Genomic DNA, 19,032 nt, shown 5'->3' with positions numbered 1-19,032 from the left:
GAGAGCAAGCAAGGCTCATAAAGAACAGCCATCCATCCTGGTGGTTCTAAAAACTACAGATAAGAAAAGTGTAACCTCCCCTTTCGCAGAGATAAACTGGGCTATGTTTTTACAAAGGAAGTCCACACCCTGAAGACAGCAGAGAGGTCGCAGGGCCTAAAACAAACAATGACTGAGTGGAATTAAAACCTGTTAAGATCAAGGATGAGTCCACATCTATTTAAACGCCTTGTGAACAGAATCACTTAAAGGCTACTCATGTTGTCCCTGTGCTTTGGACCACATAGTGTGTTTGGGCTCTCTTGGAGAAAATGAAGTCCAGAATATTTATCTGGCAAAAAAAAAATGATAGAGAAAATTTTCTTTTTTTAAATGCCCAGATTTAGGGGCTGGTTTATTCTCTTCTTCAGGACCGATTGCAGATCACTGAATCCCAGACATTAATGCTTTTGTGCCTTGAGATGACTGGCAGATGCTGAGCGTGCAGATTAGAGTTTACAGTAGCTGCTGTCAGTCCTGGCTTGTGGCTGTGGAGAGGACAACTGCACATTGACCTCTCCAAGCTCCAGTCTATTTACAGGGAGCAGGAGCAGCACAGGCTTTATCAGTGAGTTCAAAATAACAAGGAAGTAAGTGTAGAAGAAAGGGTGCAAGCAACAGATTAAAACTAGTTAACACGGCAGCACTTAAGGCTACACCTGACATTCCTGCTCGTTCTGTGGTGCACTTTCCATGTCCTCCTGCTGTTAGTGTGGAATCTTCCTACTCAAACCAGCCAAGATTTGCAACTACCTGGAGCAGTAAAGGAAAGCAATGCCCTGCAGGAGAACCGAATGAACAATATTTGCTCTGCCTTGACAACGGGGTGGGATCAGAGTTCTACATACATACAGTAGCTGTGTTGCATCAAAAGGGCTCTGCAATTAGGAAGTTCCTGGAATAGATGTGCAGTCAGAAATGAGCACAGTAAGTTAAATCGTTTTTGCTCACTTTGCTTTTGACTGTTTCACAATCCCTCTTAACGGTCTGAAGTCATAATCACAGAGAACATGGACATCGTTTACGCTCAAGTCAATTTTTCCAGCAAGGTGGCAACAAAACAGACAACTGAAAAGAAACCTGGTAAGGCTGTTAAAATCTCTATTCCTTCCTAGTGAACTAGCAGTACTACTATGCTTTCCTACACTATACTACAGCCAAAAAGAATTCAGGCTTATTTAACAGTCTCACTATACACTCATTCTAAACTAAAAGTACTACTATACTAGTCAGTACTACAGGGGAAAAGATCATTAATTGTTCTTGAAATATTCTGCAGACTGGGTCACAATACCTTACGTCTAAACTAGAAGTACTACTATACTACTCCATACCACAGGGAAAAAGAATTCAGGCTTATTGAGTCGTTCTGCATTTATGATCACTGGATTTCTATATTTTATTATAGGCAAAAAACAACTTCAGTTTTAAAAAAAAATTCTGCTGACACAGAATAAGACACATCCTCACTCAAGACATGCCAGTCCCCCAGAGGCACATCCTCACTCAAGACATGCCAGTCCCCCCACAGTGAATAGATTGTCTTTCATAAAGAGACTTTTTACTACTTAGTAATCTCTGTGAGCCTTAATTTTTTTCAGTCAGGGAAATCTGAATAAATGAGCCTAGCAATAAATAACCTAAAATACGTTTTCCTCTGTTCTGTTGCCATACTCGCGACAAATGAGATTGAAAAAGAGTGAAGTCTGGGACGTGTCCATAATACAGCCACAGTATTTAAATACAGATGGATTTGTAGCCTCTTTTTGCATCTTAATCTGGGCATTAGCTGTGCTCTGTCATTGTTAGAGGTAACCAGTTCTTTTTCAGGAAATGTCCGGCTCATGCCCGGTGTCCAGATGCTATTTTCAGGAATGCTATACAAAGAGAATGATGTGTCAGAACCAGGTTCTCTTAGTTCTACAGTTCTGGCAGTTTGTTGGGTTGGAAGTCCTGTTGGGTTTGGATTGGTGAAGGGCACACTTGCTCACGGACACTTTATGCACGATAGAATGCAGGAAATATGCTGTCAGAGTTCAGGAAAATTACATTTGGTTGCAGGTTTTAATTCCTCCTTTGACTAATCTTAGTTCTACAGTTTGACTAACCCTTTGACTTCCTCTCTCCTGGATTATTTCTTCACTTACAGATCAGATTTCTGCATTCGGCTTTGGTTTCCTCTTTCTGAGGCTGGGGATTGCCCTTACGACACTGAAATCCGTTCTGAGAGAAAAGAAAAGAAAAAGAAACTCTCTGTATCCTGGCCAAAGAGGGGCAGTGATCTGAGCAGTGGGGACTTCATGCTGACCAATCAGTCAAACCCGCTGAGCCAGCAGAGATTTAGAGTCAAGTGCCCATTGCCTCTCATCCTCATTCACAACAGAAGGAGCAAACAAGAAAGGCTACAAATGACAGAAAGCTGCTCAGCCCATCTTGCATGTTTGGTATTTTTGTAGTTAAGAATCCCCAGGATTGAGCCTTTCTCTGTGCCTTAAGAGTCTGAATGCTTGGATCCAATCTCCACTCAATCTGCTTTGCTCTAGACTGCCTAGACTTTGTTCCTTTGCCAATCCATTTAGGAAGCATTCTTGTTGCTCCTCTTCAACAGTCTCTTGTTCATGTGTTTCAGGGGATGATGTGACGTACGCCGATGTGCACACTGCCAGAACACAGACAGAAGGCCTACCAAGTAAAACGATTCATGGAGGTTTTGCTCCTGGTATAACACAACTTTGATTTTTTTTCCCCCCAAAACTAGAACGAGTCTCTAAATTAATCAACTTGGTCACCCTGCACTGTTTAAATGTTTAAATCAGTATATAACCATCTCCGAGATCCAGATCATCCAGTTGGAAAGCAATCTGGATATGATTGTGACACTGCTGGCTCCAGTCTGATCTGAGCAGACAGGAACACATTTAACCCATCCGGTCCATCTGGTAGATAGCAGTAAATCGACCCAAGGATCGCTTTCATCCGTGTCTTGAAACCAAGGTATCGCCTCAACAACATAGCAGGGCAGCTTGTTCCATACTTTGTGTCAAGAAGTGTCTCCTATTCTCAGTTTATTTCAAGATCAGTTTATTTTTTCATTTCCTGACATAGAATATATCACAATAATGATGCTAACAATGAAATGGATTTTAATTGTGCAATATTACCAAAATGGAATGATAATTTCAATAGTTTTCCTGGTAGGTTTTTCCATCATCTTCTTTAAAAGACTAGTAGCTGATGGGTAGATCTGGGTCTTGTGTTTCAGAGCTTGAACAGACTTACTCAGATATTGGGCAGGATATCCCACAAATAGGCACAGGACGTTCATGGGGTAAGATACTAAGATCTCATTTCCTGCTTTTTACTCACTTCTCTTTTTTTCTCTCCACTTTGTCATGTTTTCTTTCTTGCTATTGTAATGATCTTGAGTACATTCATTCAAAACATAACTCCAAATGGTTAAATGTCTCTTATTCAGAGATCATTCAACTGGAAAACAAGTTGGGTCCTGCAGAGCTGAAGTTGTCGCCTAGTTCTGACTGTGTCATTAGCTGGCTATGACCAGGATTCTCCAGAGGTGGCTCATAGCTAGTGCCACAGGGTGTCTGTGATAGTATGAGCTGCGTTAAGCTCTCAGTCTGATCCATTTTGCTCTGCTGTTTTCACTGTCTTTATATAAAGTGGGAGAGGACATGAAGTGCTTAAGCCGGCTCTTAAACTATTACTTTTTAAAGAACTGCTGAAGCTACTGACACACTGACGAGTGTGCAATCTTGTGCTCATTGCAGACACCTCGCCCACATGTGCGGAGAGCCGAAGACGAACCGGCAGGCTTTGTCTGATCTCGCTCCTGGCAGTCCTGTGCTGCCTGGCTGTAGCTCTGCCGATAGCTCTGCTTACCTCTCGTAAGTGCTGAACAATCTGATCACAGTGAGGGAAAAATCATATCGGAATCTGGGCTGAGCCACACAGCAACGGGTAGGGGGGTAATTCCAGGAGGAAAAGTAAAAAGAATAAAGTTTCCCAATATTTCGGCTTAGGAGCTACACCCACTCTTCTGGCTGCACTGGGGCTTGAGAAGAGGGGGTTGTGGGTTCAAATCCCAGCTGGAACGGTGCTCCTCTTACATTTCTCCCCCAGGAAATACGTCTGGACAAGTGCGCGCTCTCCAAGCCAGCTTTAGAGCTGACACTTTCATCTGGCCTGCAGGCCTCTGGGGCTCAAAATGTTTTTAATTTGTCAGCACAAGGTTAGCTTCTGCTTGCTTCTTAGGAGAAAAAAGGGTGACGGAGCTAAAAGTTGCCCCCATCTGTGCATTCCAATGTGTTCCTTTTTTATTTTGGAGATTCGGTTTTAATTTTGACATTAACAAGGAACATCAGATCAATAACAAGATAAGCCAGAAACAAAGCAATAAGATTAACCGGGATGCTGTGTGTCTTGTTTCTGTACATGGGAGGAAATAATTAACAATAATTAGGGCAGTACAGAGTGGCAGCAAGCAGGAGGGCACAGGGCAGGATACCCATCCATCACAGATCCTGCACACTCACAAACAATTCAGACAGTGATTAACCCCACCAGCATGTCCTTGGGAGGAAGCCTGAGCCCTGCCATATGACCACAGTGGGAATAGGCCAACCCCACACAGAACGCACCCGAGCCCCAAATTGAACCCGGCGCCCAAGAGCTGTAAGACAGCAAAAGTTCTGCCCATCAAACACTAATATACCCCAAAAAGTGGAAGGTTAAAGACTGCACCTACCAACACAACCACAACTATCGGAAAACCACACCATTAAAGCACACATAAGAGAATCGTGTTTGTTTCTAACATTGAGGAAGTCATTTGTGGGCTACAAGGAGTTTAGTGAACCCCTCAGAGGATGTCTTCCTTGATGGGCTCATTCTGACTCAGTCACCCAGATTGACTCAGTGTCATGCGGTCGGTTACTAAATGTCAGCCGCCACGGTGCTGGGTCCAATCAGACAGTTTACTACTGCATGCTGCAGCTACCCCTTCTCCCCCGACGTCATCCTGGAACAGGACAGGAGATGGGGGTTCAGATGCAGTGTGATGGCCGGGGGTCATGTCTGGACCGGAGCTGTGAAATATAGGACCAAAGCAAACCTTAAACCTTTCAGGGCCTTGTTGTGCTTCTGATGTTAAAGTGGGGTTCAGGAAAGCGGAAACTTCTTGGCCTTGGATGTCTTGAGGCTCAGTTTCTCCCAACACACTGTCTGAAGGCTTGTAAAAACCCAGTACAACACAGTCCTGACGTGTGGCTTTCAGTACTCCGAACATGTCCCTTGAACTGCTATCTCTCCCTCGCTATTTTTGTTGTCTGTGGATTCCTGCTGCCTGCAGGCTGGTCCCCTCCTGACTTCAGTGCTGCATGGTCCTGCTGTCCAGTGGACTCCTGCTCTGTCCAGTGCTTTGACCCTAACAAGGAACTTGTTAAAAAAGGTTACAAACAAGAGGAGGTCATTCAGCCCATCCAGTAGTCAGTTAATTGATCACAGCATCTCATCCAGACATTTACTGAAAGAGGCCAGCGTACTGGCTTTAACGACATGCCTGGACAGCTTGTTCCACACTTCCGCAACCCTTTGTGTAAAGACATGCCTCCTGTGCTCTGTTGCACGTATTTTTCCCTCGTCCTGTGGTTAACACTTCACCATTGACTCTGGGGTGCCAGTTGGCAGTGTCTGCTTGGATGAGGTCATCTCATAGTCTTCTGTGTGTACGTGCCGTTACTTCAGTCTTTCCAGTGTAGGGCCTTCCTCTCACTCAAGGAATCCACAGTGCAGCACTTTTGTTCTACTTAGAAAAGAAACGCTGACAGCCTCTCTATACACACCCACAGACGCACACAAAGCACCACACGGAGGTCTTACAGCTCTTAGCCTAAAATAAGGTATTTCCAGAGGCCTGAGAGCAAGGAGGCTCTCCTTAGTCTCATCAAGTCCGCGGCTGGAGAAGTTGCCCTTTTCTCTCGAAGGTTGATTAAACACTAGCTGACTGGCAGTCCCACGTGGCTCACCTTTGTCCAGTCTCTCAATCTGCAGGAGAGTCGAACTACTCCTGTGAGGAGCCCTGGAGGCTGTTCAAGGACAAGTGCTACTTCCTGTCTGGAGACAAAATGAACTGGAACAGGAGTCGTGACAACTGCACTTCGATGCACAGCCACCTTGTCGTTATAGACAGCCAAGAGGAGCAGGTACTGCAAGAGGCTTTATTGCCTTTCCTGCAAACCAGAAAACTCAAAATGAAGTAATTAGTGCTGCAGTGGTTAGTTTTGTTGCCTCACAGTGCTGGGCTCAATTCCTCACTATCTCCATATCATCCTTGTATTTACAGAGGTTTTCTCCTAAAGGGCCAATAGATCAGCTATATTTTAAAAATACAGTGATAACTACAAGTAAGTGTGGAAATGATTCTTAAGGACCTATCCATCTATCCATTTTCTCACCTCTCTGTCCAGTACAGAGTCACGCGGGGAGCCGGAGCCTATCCCTGCAAGCAACCGGCACAAGACAGGGTACACCCCGGACAGGACACCAGTCCATCACAGGGCACACACAGGCACAGACACACACTCACACAAGGACCACGTTTCCCAGAAGCCAATTAATCCATCAGCATGTCTTTGGACTGAGAGAGGAAACTGGAGCACCAGGAGTAAACACATCCCAGGTCTGGAATTGAAACCATGGCACCAGAGCTGTGAGGTAGCAATGCCAACCTCTGCACCACCAGGCCACCCCTCCTTTACAGTGAAAAATTGACTAATGGTTTTCACATGCGGATGTCCTGTTTCTGCTTTCAGAACTTCACGAGTGGGGTGCTGCCCCCACACGACAGGGCCTGGATCGGCCTGACAGATCAGGAAGAGAAAGGACGCTGGCGGTGGGTGAACAACAAAGCTTTGCAAGAGAATCAAAAGTAAGAGCTGCTACTGCCTCCAGCAGGGAATGTGAAGGAGGTTAAAAAAAAGAATAGGCTATTCATCCCAAGCAGTCTGTTTGGAGGTGTGTGGCTAATTGATTCCAGAATCTCCTCCAGATGGCTGAAGGAAGCCAAGGCCTGCTGGGTAGTGAGTCACACTCCCTCCTACCACCCTTTGTGTAAAGATCCTCGTGTTGTGATTAAAGGCTCTTATCTGGTCATATCTTAAAAGAGGCCAAGGTATCAACAGTTACTGTACTTGACATATTAGCACCCCAGAACTAGGAAACAGCTATAGTATAAGTCATTATTCATTAAGGGCACGTAAGGGCAGGACAAGGGGAATAATACTGAAAAATGTATTCATATCAGTGGTAAATAATCTGCTTGTTTCCATTTTTAGGTACTGGCAACCTAACCAGCCTGATAACTTCAAGGGCAAAGATTCCTCAGAGGCGGAGCACTGTGTAGTGATATACAAAGGAACAAATTTGCAGAATTGGAATGATGCCTACTGCTCTGCCAATAGGACGAGACTGTGTGAGAGACCTGCAGTGGATCTGAATGCCTAGCTGAGCTGAAGGAGTTCAGTGTCTGTCCGGCACAGCAGGAACAGAGACCTGGGGCTCTTTTCTACTTATAAGAATCAGACATCTACTGTAGCATCGTCAACTTAACATCCCAGCTCCTCCTGGAAATGCATTCAGATGTACATAGAATTACCTTTCATGCTGTTACTAATGGCCAATAAAAACAAAAAAAACTAAAAAGAACATTTTTTCATGTTTACCTTTAAATTGTCACAAGTCCCGGCGAGTGGAGGCCCATGTTTGTAATTGGTGGTCATTTAAATGGTGATAAGAGGTTCTTCTTCCATGGACAAACTGTTCTCCGCTTTCCATTCGTTTTAAGTGTACCACGATACTGGCCAGACTGAGGAACCGTGCTTTAAACCGAACTTTAAAAATAATAATCCCATCAGAAGATCAGGGCAAGCTAGGTGGATCGCCCCTGAGTGTGAGCTGAAAATCTCATTCAATTGTGAAGGGAAAGGAGAGATGCGTAAAGAGTGATGGGACTTTTTTGCTATGAAAGAAAATGGAACTAAGAGAAAATACAATCCTATTCTTCAATCTGCACACTGGGTGGTGTAATTATGGTCTTCAGTAGGTCTTATAGAACATATCTAGACGGTACCACCGTTATTGAAAAGAGCGTAGGAGAGCAGTCACTCACACTCAAATTTATTGCATTGTTTCAGCTGTTTCAAAACACAAAGCTGAAACCTCCAACACCCCAAAACCACTCCGGCCTGAGCTGGGCCCAGAACAGAAGTTTCCCTTGTACTTCCACAGTGGGACCGCTGCAATATCTCTACTGCAAGTGGTGAAGACTCCACTGAAACCTGCTTCAACACCTACACATTGCTACAGCGTTGTGCTTTACAAATGAATCCATGGACTGTAGTAGCAAAAACAACGCCAGTGGTCTCAGTTTTATTTCTTAGTATTTCTGACTCGAATGTACACTATGATGGTTCCAGTCCCTACTGCATGGTTACATCTTAGCTATATCCTTAGCCTTCATGCTCACTGGCCATAATATTAGGAACCCCACGTCTGTAATGCAGGGCGGTGTGTGTGGCTGAGGCTGAGGAGCAGGGGCCTGACGTCAGTCTCACCTTCCCTGGCCTGGACCCAGGTCTCCGTCCTGCCAGGGTGGAAGGCGCAGAGTGACCACACACCTTTACGAGTCAGGAGTGAGGGGGACACTGTGGGAGCAGTGGGGTGGGACTGGACGGCACTGAACCCTGCAGAACACAGATCACATCAGGGTCAAGCTGCTCCTGCTGCTTGCCATAGATCCAACAAAGTTCCTAAAATTCTGGCCAGTGAGAGTACTGACATTAGGGACATTGAGTCCCTACAGCCAGGATCACAGCCAAGGTCCAGGATGAGCTCTTATGTCAAGGGGGCACAACTATGGCTCTAGAGAGCTGCAGTCTGTTGGGATTGTCTAATTAAACCAATAATTAGCTGTTATGCCAACAAGAATGAAAACCTGGGGAGACTGCACCTTGCCAGGGCCAGAGCTACGCTCCCCTGTACCCCAGTCCCAGGATCATAACCAGGGCGCCAGCTCACTGGGCCCTTCGGCTGCCCGTCTCTGTGGCACTGGGAGTCTGTCCGTCATGGCTAAGGATCCAGCAGTACAGCGCCTGCGCATGTCCTGGGGTCTACGCCTGGTGGATCCCAGGGTGCCCAGCGGCAGTGCGCGCCGGTGTCACACCTGCGGGTCCAGCAGCAGCTCGCAGGTGCGGCCCAGCTCGCCCAGCTTGACCCGCGCGTAGTCGGCCCGGTTCAGAGCCATCTGGCAGTCCTTTCTGGCGGAGTAAGTGGAGCCCTCGTGAGGCTGCCCTGTGGCCACCTGGAAGGTAGGGGAGGGAGAGTCAGTGTGTTTTGAGCAGGGCTCATCCTAAGAGTATCCAGGCATCTGGTTATTCGGGCCATCTCCTTCCTTATTAAACTCTCATTTTGCAACTCTAGAGAAAGAACAAGCAGGAACTATCACAAACACCAGTGTGAAGACAACCTACTGCCAGGTAAACCTCCCAGTACCGCTGTTCTAATGGATTTTGTGCGAGAGTTATAAATCCTTCCAAAAATAAGGAGAACCGGAAACTGCTGTCTGAACATTTTGCTCAAGTTTCTGACTGGCAAATGGCTAGAATGGTCCCATTTTCCTGACCTATTGAACCGATCTTGCTGTGTTTGGAATCACATTTTCAACTAAGGGTATTTGGAAGAAAACCTGGATCTGTGACGTGTTGTTCAGAACATTAGTGCAGTTTTAAGGTCACTCTTTCTGTGAGAACATTTCACTTGGGCCTTAATCTCAGTACATCTGTCGCTTTTGGACTCTCACTGTCTCTCTCTGCGGTCAGTGAGGTCTTCCTCTGCATCTCTCGAGGTCCCCCAAGCCCCCCACAGTTGTCTCACCTGCGTGAGGTAGCGTATCTGTGAGCTCAGTTCACTCTCCACCCTGTTGACAGAGGAGGTGAACTGGGTGAGCTGTCTCTCCAGGTAACTGGCGTTGTGCTTCTCCTTCGACAGCTCCAGCACGATGCTCCCTGCAGGAGACACAAGGGAGAAATCAGTTAAACACGGAGCAGGTTGGGCACAGAGTGAACAGGCCCTGGATTTGCGAGGACTCCTCAGTCACAGCTCCTCTTGCTGATTTTATTCCCTTACTAAACTGAAGAGAAGAAACAAGCTTCTATTTAGTAAAGATATTGCACCTACCTGTACATGCAGTAGTACTTTTGACTACAGAACACAGAGCACTGAGCAAGACTAAAAAATGTGATTAAAAAATGCAGAGGTTACAGGACACTCTTTAAAATCTGGCAGTTTCAGTTGAGTGAAGGGTCTTGCTCGTGAACTGTTCTACAACTGTGCCTGCAATCCAAGTTATTTCCCACTACTCCATCACTGCATCCTGCTGGTGATGCTCTAGTTACTTCAACAATGCACACTTCTCACAATGATGTCAGCCCCAGCACTGTGATGTCACAGGAGAGATGATGATGACATCACACCAACCTGCACTCTGCAAGATGACAGCGATCTCCTTCTCAACGTCCTCCAGGGCTCGCAGTCTGTCATTTGCCATCGTGCTTCTATCCAGCACCGCACTGAGGCTGAGAGAGAGAGAAGGGACGGGGGGGTCAGTATGAATATGTCTGGATAACCCCCAGTCCTGTTCACTTTACTGGGAACAGTTCAACACCAGTTCCCACATCCGAACAGCCTGCACATCGCTGAAATGAAGAGTACTGACAAAAATTAACAAACGTGTACGGCGCTTAAATGCTGTTTTCCTTATTTTGCTTTTATTTTGATATGAATTTCCTAACAAATTTCCTGTTAGCGCACACTTCGAACAAATCGTTGACGTAAGAAACTCTACTGGCCGTCTAGAGTATTTAAGTCGCTTTCTAAAGACTAAATGCACCTCCTCGTTATAAATTCGTCTTTTCTAAACGTTTTTCGTTGACATTTATTAACTTTTAATTTATTTACAGCGATTTATCAAGCATGACACTTATCAGATATCTCCAGTACCCGAAGCTACTCTAACTATATACAGATAGACAGTTACCAACCACAAAATAATAATACTGCTATCCGGCTAACCACAACACACTTCGATCTGCGACTATCCCGGGTTTAAGATGCTCAATTTCAACACAAACCTACAATTAATCTCCCCGCCAGTTTCACCAGAACTCTCCTCTTCCGTATACGGGCAGTCAGTATATGGTCACCTGACACGGCAAGAACCAAGGGACAAACCTCCTCCACGCTGAGTACGGCCTGGAAAGGCGAAGCTTAAAAATACAGGAACAGAACCCCGAATCGCAGCGAGTCAGCGGAGCAAGTTGGAGTTTGTTCATATTTTACAATTGTCTTTCCTTTTACGCATTTATTGAACCGGTTGTTGTTTTTAAAGATAACTTTAAATGCCCACGGTACTCTTTAACTAAGATGACCCTGTCAGCTGACCACGGCCCATCGTGACCGCGGTCGACCCCGAGCAGTAGGGCTCCCCACCGAGTCGAGGGGATTGAACGCCGGGAAGATGGAGAGGTGGAAGACTCACGTCCGCTCGGAGCTACTGAAGCGAGATTCTCTCCAGAGGGACCCGTACGAGCGCTGGTTCAGTTCGTGTAAGACTGATATTCCCGACCGAGAGTGTCCTGTTTGACAACAGACAGTACCTGGCTTGTTCAAAGCTGGCCAGAGTTTCCTGAGAAATCTGTCAGATACAGATAGCGATCAGGACACGGTGGGTTGTACCTGCGCAGGTTGTTTCGACCTGTGAGTGAGGTTTCGTGCCACAAAATTCCCAGTGTATGTCCTGTAATCAATGCGCTTAACGGAGGGTGTTCTGGCATGGCGAAGTTCCCATTAATACATTTGGTGTCATTTTTGTATATATACATGCGGCGGTGCGGTGGCTAAGCATCTGCGCCGGTGGCTGGAAAGTTGCCGGTTCGTATCCCGCGGCCGGCAGAGGAATCCTACTCCATTGGGCCCCTGAGCGAGGCCCTTAACCCCAACTGCTCCAGGGGTGCCGTATAAATGGCTGACCCTGCGCTCTAACCCCAAGCTTCTCTCCCTGTCTGTGTGTCTCATGGAGAGCAAGCTGGGGTGTGCGAAAGGACAAATTCCTAATACAAGAAATGATATATGGCCAATAAAGTGATCTTATCTATGCCCAGAAATATCAAGTCTTTGGGATTGGCGTCCCGTTTCCTCTTCCCTTTGATTTTCAAGTTCCGTTTTACTGTTCGAAAAAGTGAATTGTCTTTGGATTGTGGAATGGAAGGTGAAAATCTACGATAGTGACAGGGGAGAGTGGCTGATTTGAGAGGATTCTCAGCTATGCTCCCCTTTAAACTTGAGAAATAAAAAAACAAACTTGAGCGCAGCGCACACTGGTAGTGTTAAATACGAGCCTGCGCTCCTAAAATGACCTCAAACAATATGCACACATTACAGCTTTGCAGGTGCGAGCTAAGCGCTAATGCACCTGGCGCACAAGAGTTTCGGCCCTTTACTCTCTTTAAGATTCCGCCGGTGTCCGGTTCGAGATCCAGTTGATGATTGTATTACACTCGAGTAGTGCCTGTGTGCGAGGCGGGTTGCGATTTCCACGTTAGTCGCTAGAGGGAGACAAAGTATTTAAAAGCGGTCCGCTCCTCAGCGAATTCGGTTTACTGTGTGGTATAAACAAAAAAACAAATGGCAGCAGTAACAATAGTTATGTTGTAATAATATTATTACTGTTGTTAGAACCTCCTAGGGGTAATTTTGTTTTGCAGCAATACTACATAACCATCACTATCAGAGAGGTCAGGACAAACAAGATTTCCTGTAAACACTACAGGGAAAAAGCATACTTATTTAAAAGCAAAATCGTAGAGGAGATAAACTCTTATTGTTACTCCCAGATGAGATATGTGTACGCTACTAGAGGAGAGGCGTGTCACACGCTCTATACTGCTGTCAGCCTGCCTTACAACCCTCTGATTGCAGAGGGCATTGAGGCAGATGTGACGTATCCCACCGATAATGGTGACTGGTTACATCCAGTACTGATGTCATCCAGCAATGAGTACCCAGATCGAAGTTGCAACAGCTGTGCCTCACCTGGGATCTGAACCCGCAACCCTCCTGGTGTGAGTCCAGGGATGGGCAGGGAGCACCCCAGCTGAGGAGGAGAGCAGCTTCAGCACCCCCTGGCTGTCTGAGCCAGGGGCGTGGGGAGACCCCGCACGGGCTGACTCTCCGACGCTGCTGGAAAGGAATGGCACACGGCGGTGCCCGAGGATCATGGGAAACGTCTGCAGCAGGGCGCGAGTGACGGGCAGCTCTTGTGCCCGCAGATTCCCGACTGCTGGAGAGACTGGACCTGCGGGAGGCCTTGTGGGAGGAAGCCAAGCAGTTCAGGTACAGAGCCGTCCAACAGGGGTCATTTGGTCTGGCGAGACCAAAGGGATGTTAATAATAATATTTGTTATTTGGCTGATGCATTTATCCAAAACAACCACCGTGCTCATGTGTACTCCTGAGCTGGGTTGTCTTCCCAGAGCAGTTTGGGTGAGTGAGTACTTTGGACACAGCAGCTGTGTATCTGGGATTTGAACCCTTGACCCTTTAGGTATGAATCTGGAGCCCTCCTTAATAAAATGTGCCACACTGTGAAAGAATATACAACACCGAGTGGCGAAAATGAACAGGACTCAAAATGAGCAGGTACAAAAATCCATAATACTACAAGTGGAAGAAATACAGTATACAATACGAATATTACAATGCTGAGATGCGTGGTAGGCTCTAAAATCACACTCTCATAAATGAAGCCGTGTTTCGGGGCATCACGAGTGTGGCTCCAGTACTGCTGTGCCGCTGTGCAAGAGGAACCGGGCGGCGCCCGCAGTCTCTGATGAGCGCGTCTCTCCCGCAGCCCAGACGCCAGCGGGTGGGCGCAGTCTCTGGAGGATCCGGTCCGCGTGCAGCTGGAGCTGAGAGAGAGCCGGCTCGCCCGCCAGCAGGTGAGGGGTCACGCCTGTCCTCTGATGTCCGCTGTCCAGCAGAGACGCTGATCAAAAACGCGACTATTTAGCTGGGCCGTGACCCAAGGGGTGAGTGAGTGGGTGGGTGGGCGATTACTGGGAAGAAGGAGTTAACAGCCCCCTTTTCTCCTTTTGTAGAAGAAGGCACTTTGATCACAGCACCCAATTCTTTCGCAGACAAATAATCACGTTTTATGCAGGCTGACCTGCTGGGCGACCCCTACGTTTTTTGCATGAAGTTTCCTCTGCTCCGTTTCAGAGGGAGCACTCCCCCTGCTGGCCGCTGACGGGTTAGACACCTGTGCTTTTCTGAGTGTGGAGCAGTGGAGGAATCCTACCGTAGGAATAGACCCTTTGTGATAGAAAAATCTTAACTTGTGCACGGTTCAGATTTTCACATGTAGACAGTGTCAGCTATACCGGTAGTCCATTGCAGGTAGATTCTGCCAGACCAGTAAATTTTGGCAATTTCCAAGAATTTATTCCTGACTATGGTAATTAAATCAGGCACCACTCTTTCAGAGGAAGTACTGATTTTTTGTTCTTTGGTAGCAATTTAACTGGACTGTGTTAAGAAGTGCCTCTCAATATATTTGTATCAGTCTGGTAATAAAATCCACGTGCTTTATTGTTAGCGTGTTTAGAATTGGATGAGTGGCAGATTCACTGGGTATTGGAGCCTGTCCTGCATGTTGCTCATGTTGTTCCTGGCGTTTTGATTCCCTCAGCTCTCTGAGACAGTGTCAGAGCTCACTGCCCGCCTGGGTCTGATGGAGGCGGAGCTGCAGTACTGTCACTCACAGTGAGTAGCACGTGGGGGGCGGGCCTCTCCCACAGTGGGGAGCACGTGGGGGGCGGGCCTCTCCCACAGTGGGGAGCACGTGGGGGGCGGGGCTCTCCCACAGTGGGGAGCACGTGGGGGGCGGGCCTCTCCCACAGTGGGGAGCACGTGGGGGGCGGGGCTCACCCCCACATCTGCCCACACGCTCCACACACACATGCACTCTCATGTCCTGTTGCAAGCACTGCACCATGCCATCGCATGTACACAGCCTGGCTGACCTCTGACCCTCTCCCAGAGTGAGCCGTTACCGCACGGAGGCCGTCTCTCTGTCCCGCCTGGCCACCACGCTGCAGGCCAGCCTGCTGGAGTGCGAGCTGCAGCTGGAGCAGCAGGCGGAGGAGCTGGCGGGCCTGCGGCAGAGCCGGGCGGGGCTGGAGGCGGGGCTGGGGCAGGCAGAGAGGGAGAGGGAGGAGCTGCTGCAGCGCTGGCTGGAGGAGAAGCGGGAGCAGGCAGAGAGGGTGAACCTGCACAATGATGCCCAGGAGAGGTAAGAGAGAGAGGGGGACTGTGGGAAACAGTGACGTGAGGACACAGGAAGGTGCGATGGCGTGAGTGAAAGAGGGAGGCCAGAGAGACTTTGTCTGACAGTCCTTCCTCTCTTTAACAGGTGGCTCCGCCTAACAAACAGGCTGAAGAAGCGTCTCCGACACCGAACACCCCGCCTGTAAGCCCCGTCCTTTCTCTCTACCCCACAGTCCGCATCCGACCCCCCTCCTGCTAAACCACACCCGTTAATACACCCACCTGCTAAACCACATCTTTTAAACCACACTCCTTAATACACCCTCCTTTGTACTTAATGCCTGTGGTGACATTTTTTTCTTAATAATTTACATGATCAGTTCACAGTTCTCTGCCACAGATGATATGAATGCTACTAGAATGACAGAGCGCTACACATTTTCATTTTAAATGTCTTATTTTTTCCTTTTCTGATTACTTAGTCAGTTACAATTTTTAAAACAACACAATACATTTCACCAGGTCTATTATCCTACCTCTTACACATACAGTGTGCCTCTGGACTCCCATTAATGGCCTCGCATAATACACACAAAAGATAGTGCCATCTTTCGCGACATCATTGCCCCTGCTATATAACATCCTTGACCACAACCAGCCATTGTCATGCCAACATTCATTCTTCCAACATACCTTAATCCCTCCTGCAGAATCTCAGATCCCCTGCATCCTGCAGAGCGTTTACACAGCCTCTTTAAAAAGAAATTTGTTGAAAGAGAAACTGAAACACCAGTGGTTATCAAAGGCAGTGCTGTGTTGTCATGAGTGTATGAGGAGAGGAGGCCTGGGGCGGAGGGCTGACATGCCACCACGGGCTCATCTTGAAGAGGGAGCCTCGCAGCTCGCTGACCCATAAAGGACTGAGAGCTGTGACGTTGTTCAGATGTGCATTCCAAGCCCAGGCAGTATAATAGTAACAATAATTGCTTACACTTATATAGAGCTTTCCTGGACACTCCACTCAAAGCGCTTTACAGGTGATGCAGACTCCCTTCCACCACCACCAATGATGCGACAGCAGCTATAGTGCACCAGTACACTCCCCACACATCAGCTATCAGTGGGGAGGAGAGCAGAGTAATGAAGCCAATTCATAGAAGGGGATTATTAGGAGGCCATGATTGGTAAAGGCCAGGGGGAAATTTGGCCAGGACACCGGAGTAACACTCCTACTCTTTTCGAGAAACGACCTGGGATTTTTAATGACCACAGAGAGTCAGGACCTCGGTTTTACATCTCTCCCGTCACTATACTGGGGCATTAGGACCCACATGGACCGCAGGGTGAGCGCCCCCTGCTGGCCCCACTAACACCTCTTCCAGCAGCAACCTTAGTTTTTCCCAGGAGGTCTCCCATCCAGGTACTGACCAGGCTCACACATTGCTGAGCTTCACTGGGTTATCCGTTATGAGTTGCAGGATGATATGGCTGCCCAGTCTGCCTATGGTGTGACAGAGGGTCCCAGTGTCTGTGTTTACGTCCATGGCCTGGCCAGTAATATTGGATCACCCAGACGAAGAACGCACATCACAGCGCCATCACTGCCATCGTGGATTTGCACTGCACTGCACTTGCAGCTCCACCTGATACTCCCGTTCTCTCTCCGGCCACAACCACACCCGAACGTTCTTTATGGGCTCACTCTTGTAACCACTTCCTTTTCGCGGGCCTGCGCCTCTCTGCTCTCTCCTCCACCCCTGCCTTCCGTCTCTCTGCCCCCCCCCCCCCTCCCCACCAGGTCCCTGCTGACAGCCAGCTGTACGAGGGACTTGGAGCTCCGGGTTCGAGCCCTTGGTGGGACGGAAGGGGAGACTGAGGGAGGAGACCCTGTTGCTCCCTAGACCTGAGCGAAGCCCCGGAACCTCACCTAGGAAGTGACCCCTGAACTTTGACCCCTGGTAGAATAAGGAAGCTTGCACCCTCGTCTATCACACAGGAAGCATCCCTCCTGTTTCTAAACATAGTGGAGGCGCTGCAGCTCTTCCTGTGAAGACTCTACACTGCGATCGACTGCAGCTGTCGGTATTATTGTAATTAAAGGGGTAGTAACTCGTTTCCTATGCCAGAACTCTATCTTTGAGCAGGTGACCTCCAGCTGTTGCAGATCTGGTTTGTAAGAGAAACTTGTGTTTTTTTGTGAATACGTAAACAGAAGTATTCATTCCCCCAATGACCTTGAAAGAATAGTGTTTTTTAGTGGTTTTTTTTTCCTGGGTTTAGGGTTTGGGGTTTTATGGGGTACAAAGTAAGCCACTGTTTCAGGAAGCAAAGATCCCCAATCAGCAGCCCCCGACCCCAGATCCTGAGTTACAAAGTCTCAGGTGAGAGTTAGCCCCACCCTGTGCTGAGCCACAGCATGAGCCAGGATGTGCTGTGCAGATGCCTCAGCTTCATAATGTGGGTTCTGTCATGGACATGTTGGGGGAGAGCCACTCGCTGTCTGGGGGTTTACAGCAGTGGGAGACTCCTTACACTTTAGCTAGCAAAGAATGAAGTCTCGTATATTTTCGGAATGTCACGGCGGCTTATCACTACTGACGCCTCTGGGATTCCAAATTGTTGCTGGACCACACTCCTCACCACAACCCCCCCTCCATCAGCCTTCCCCCTGTTTTTGAACCCGACTCCTCCTCCGCCATGCCCGCAGTGCTTATCAAGGGGGAAGAGTGAATGGGCTTCTAAACGCGGGTCGGGCTGGGCAGGGAGCTGTGGTCTTGCACTGGGGGGGACCGGGCTGGCCCGTGTCAAGACCGGTGCTGGCGTTGCTCAAGCCAGCAGATGGCTCCGGACCCTGATGCTGTCTCTGCCTCGCGCTTTTAAGAAAGGAGTGTCTGTAAGAAATGTACCTGATATGACTTCGCTCCTACTGCAGACAAGGCCAGTGGTGCGTGTTGAAGAGCTGTGTTATAGATGAAAACTGTAGACTAGCTAACGTAATGTTAGCTACATTTCAGATCAAAGGCCCTTCGTTTACAGTTCATGTTCCCCCTCCATTGTAATGGATGTTGTTCTGTCTGGTTTCCCTTTGTTCCTCTTTGTTGTGCTCACATGAATAAAGAGCTCCTGGGATAACGCAGAAGGCTGTGTTTTTCTTAAGGATGACTTGCTACCTTAATAACATATGCCTGAGTAAGCGTCTGTGGTAGGACAGGATCAGTGTGTACGTGTGTGTACGTAGGGGGGGTAGGACAGGGTCAGTGTATGTGAAGAGTGTGTATGTGTAGCAATTTTAATATTTCCATTTAGTATTAATACAAAAAAATACCTTCAAATCTTGTGACACCAGTCCTCCCAGACAGTGAGCGCAGGGAACAGTGACTCTCCACATCCTGAACACACTTTTGCTCTGTAGCCGCCAGCCCCTGAGAACCAGCACACCAAGTGGCTTGCCAACAGCGCCCAGCATGATCACAGACACCTGGGCAGACGGGCTCCTGTGTGCCCGCAGCCTGGCACGAAGCACTGGCACCTCTGGGTCAAGAACAGCGCCACGAGATCCCAGCCCCCGCAGACATTGGAACGCGCAACCGCACAGGAAAT

At 48.0% G+C, this 19,032-nt stretch overlaps 3 protein-coding genes across 9 annotated transcripts; 2 read left to right on the top strand and 1 right to left on the bottom strand.

The window, feature by feature from the left end:
* The first annotated feature begins 810 nt into the window (after positions 1-810).
* LOC148838212 (hepatic lectin-like) lies at positions 811-7,755 on the top strand. 4 transcript variants are annotated; one of them, XM_088909826.1, is made up of 7 exons: positions 811-1,122; positions 2,669-2,758; positions 3,302-3,367; positions 3,825-3,941; positions 6,091-6,257; positions 6,867-6,946; positions 7,389-7,755. In XM_088909826.1, exons 1-7 carry the CDS (start codon positions 1,050-1,052, stop codon positions 7,555-7,557), a joined length of 762 nt encoding a protein of 253 aa, XP_088765952.1. In that variant the 5' UTR covers positions 811-1,049; the 3' UTR covers positions 7,558-7,755. The 4 variants fall into 4 exon arrangements, with proteins under 4 accessions (XP_088765952.1, XP_088765953.1, XP_088765951.1 ...); XM_088909825.1 differs by having other exon boundaries at positions 812-1,122; positions 6,106-6,257; positions 6,867-6,982; XM_088909824.1 differs by having other exon boundaries at positions 812-1,122; positions 6,867-6,982.
* A 458-nt stretch (positions 7,756-8,213) lies between these two features.
* med11 (mediator complex subunit 11) lies at positions 8,214-11,297 on the bottom strand. 3 transcript variants are annotated; one of them, XM_088910479.1, is made up of 5 exons: positions 11,245-11,297; positions 10,588-10,685; positions 9,985-10,115; positions 9,275-9,412; positions 8,214-8,795 (listed from the first exon to the last, which is right to left on the bottom strand). In XM_088910479.1, the coding sequence occupies exons 2-5, from the start codon at positions 10,655-10,657 to the stop codon at positions 8,739-8,741; spliced, it is 396 nt and encodes a 131-aa protein (XP_088766605.1). In that variant the 5' UTR covers positions 10,658-10,685; positions 11,245-11,297; the 3' UTR covers positions 8,214-8,738. The 3 variants fall into 3 exon arrangements, with proteins under 3 accessions (XP_088766605.1, XP_088766606.1, XP_088766607.1); XM_088910480.1 differs by lacking the exon at positions 11,245-11,297 and adding an exon at positions 11,151-11,169; XM_088910481.1 differs by having other exon boundaries at positions 8,214-9,412.
* A 9-nt stretch (positions 11,298-11,306) lies between these two features.
* Positions 11,307-19,030, top strand: LOC148838210 (autophagy-related protein 16-1). 2 transcript variants are annotated; one of them, XR_016090801.1, is made up of 8 exons: positions 11,307-11,714; positions 13,437-13,500; positions 14,018-14,105; positions 14,855-14,928; positions 15,206-15,457; positions 15,578-15,634; positions 17,231-17,390; positions 18,845-19,030. XR_016090801.1 is itself a non-coding variant. In XM_088910478.1 (7 exons), exons 1-7 carry the CDS (start codon positions 11,627-11,629, stop codon positions 17,331-17,333), a joined length of 726 nt encoding a protein of 241 aa, XP_088766604.1. In that variant the 5' UTR covers positions 11,307-11,626; the 3' UTR covers positions 17,334-18,561. The 2 variants fall into 2 exon arrangements, 1 of the variants encoding a protein (XP_088766604.1); XM_088910478.1 differs by lacking the exon at positions 18,845-19,030 and having other exon boundaries at positions 17,231-18,561.
* The last annotated feature ends 2 nt before the right edge of the window (positions 19,031-19,032 follow it).

Source organism: Atractosteus spatula, chromosome 3, assembly GCF_055471065.1.
Source record: "Atractosteus spatula isolate fAtrSpa1 chromosome 3, fAtrSpa1.hap1, whole genome shotgun sequence".
NCBI lineage: Eukaryota > Metazoa > Chordata > Actinopteri > Semionotiformes > Lepisosteidae > Atractosteus > Atractosteus spatula.
The sequence above is the reverse complement of the archived record's forward strand: the minus strand, read 5'-3'. Positions and strand labels throughout refer to the sequence as shown.

Excerpts from the sequence above, each read along its gene's own strand:
- LOC148838210 (XM_088910478.1), top strand. The coding sequence starts at position 11,627 with ATGGAGAGGTGGAAGACTCACGTCCGCTCGGAGCTACTGAAGCGAGAT. Across the intron at positions 14,106-14,854 it reads GCCGGCTCGCCCGCCAGCAG|CTCTCTGAGACAGTGTCAGA; the intron begins GTGAGGGGTCAC and ends TGATTCCCTCAG. Across the intron at positions 15,458-15,577 it reads CACAATGATGCCCAGGAGAG|GTGGCTCCGCCTAACAAACA; the intron begins GTAAGAGAGAGA and ends TCTCTTTAACAG.
- med11 (XM_088910479.1), bottom strand. The coding sequence starts at position 10,657 with ATGGCAAATGACAGACTGCGAGCCCTGGAGGACGTTGAGAAGGAGATC. Across the intron at positions 9,413-9,984 it reads AGATACGCTACCTCACGCAG|GTGGCCACAGGGCAGCCTCA; the intron begins GTGAGACAACTG and ends CCTACCTTCCAG. Across the intron at positions 8,796-9,274 it reads AGCTGCTGCTGGACCCGCAG|GGTTCAGTGCCGTCCAGTCC; the intron begins GTGTGACACCGG and ends TGTGTTCTGCAG.
- LOC148838212 (XM_088909824.1), top strand. The coding sequence starts at position 1,050 with ATGGACATCGTTTACGCTCAAGTCAATTTTTCCAGCAAGGTGGCAACA. Across the intron at positions 6,258-6,866 it reads TAGACAGCCAAGAGGAGCAG|AACTTCACGAGTGGGGTGCT; the intron begins GTACTGCAAGAG and ends TTCTGCTTTCAG. Across the intron at positions 6,983-7,388 it reads GCTTTGCAAGAGAATCAAAA|GTACTGGCAACCTAACCAGC; the intron begins GTAAGAGCTGCT and ends TTCCATTTTTAG.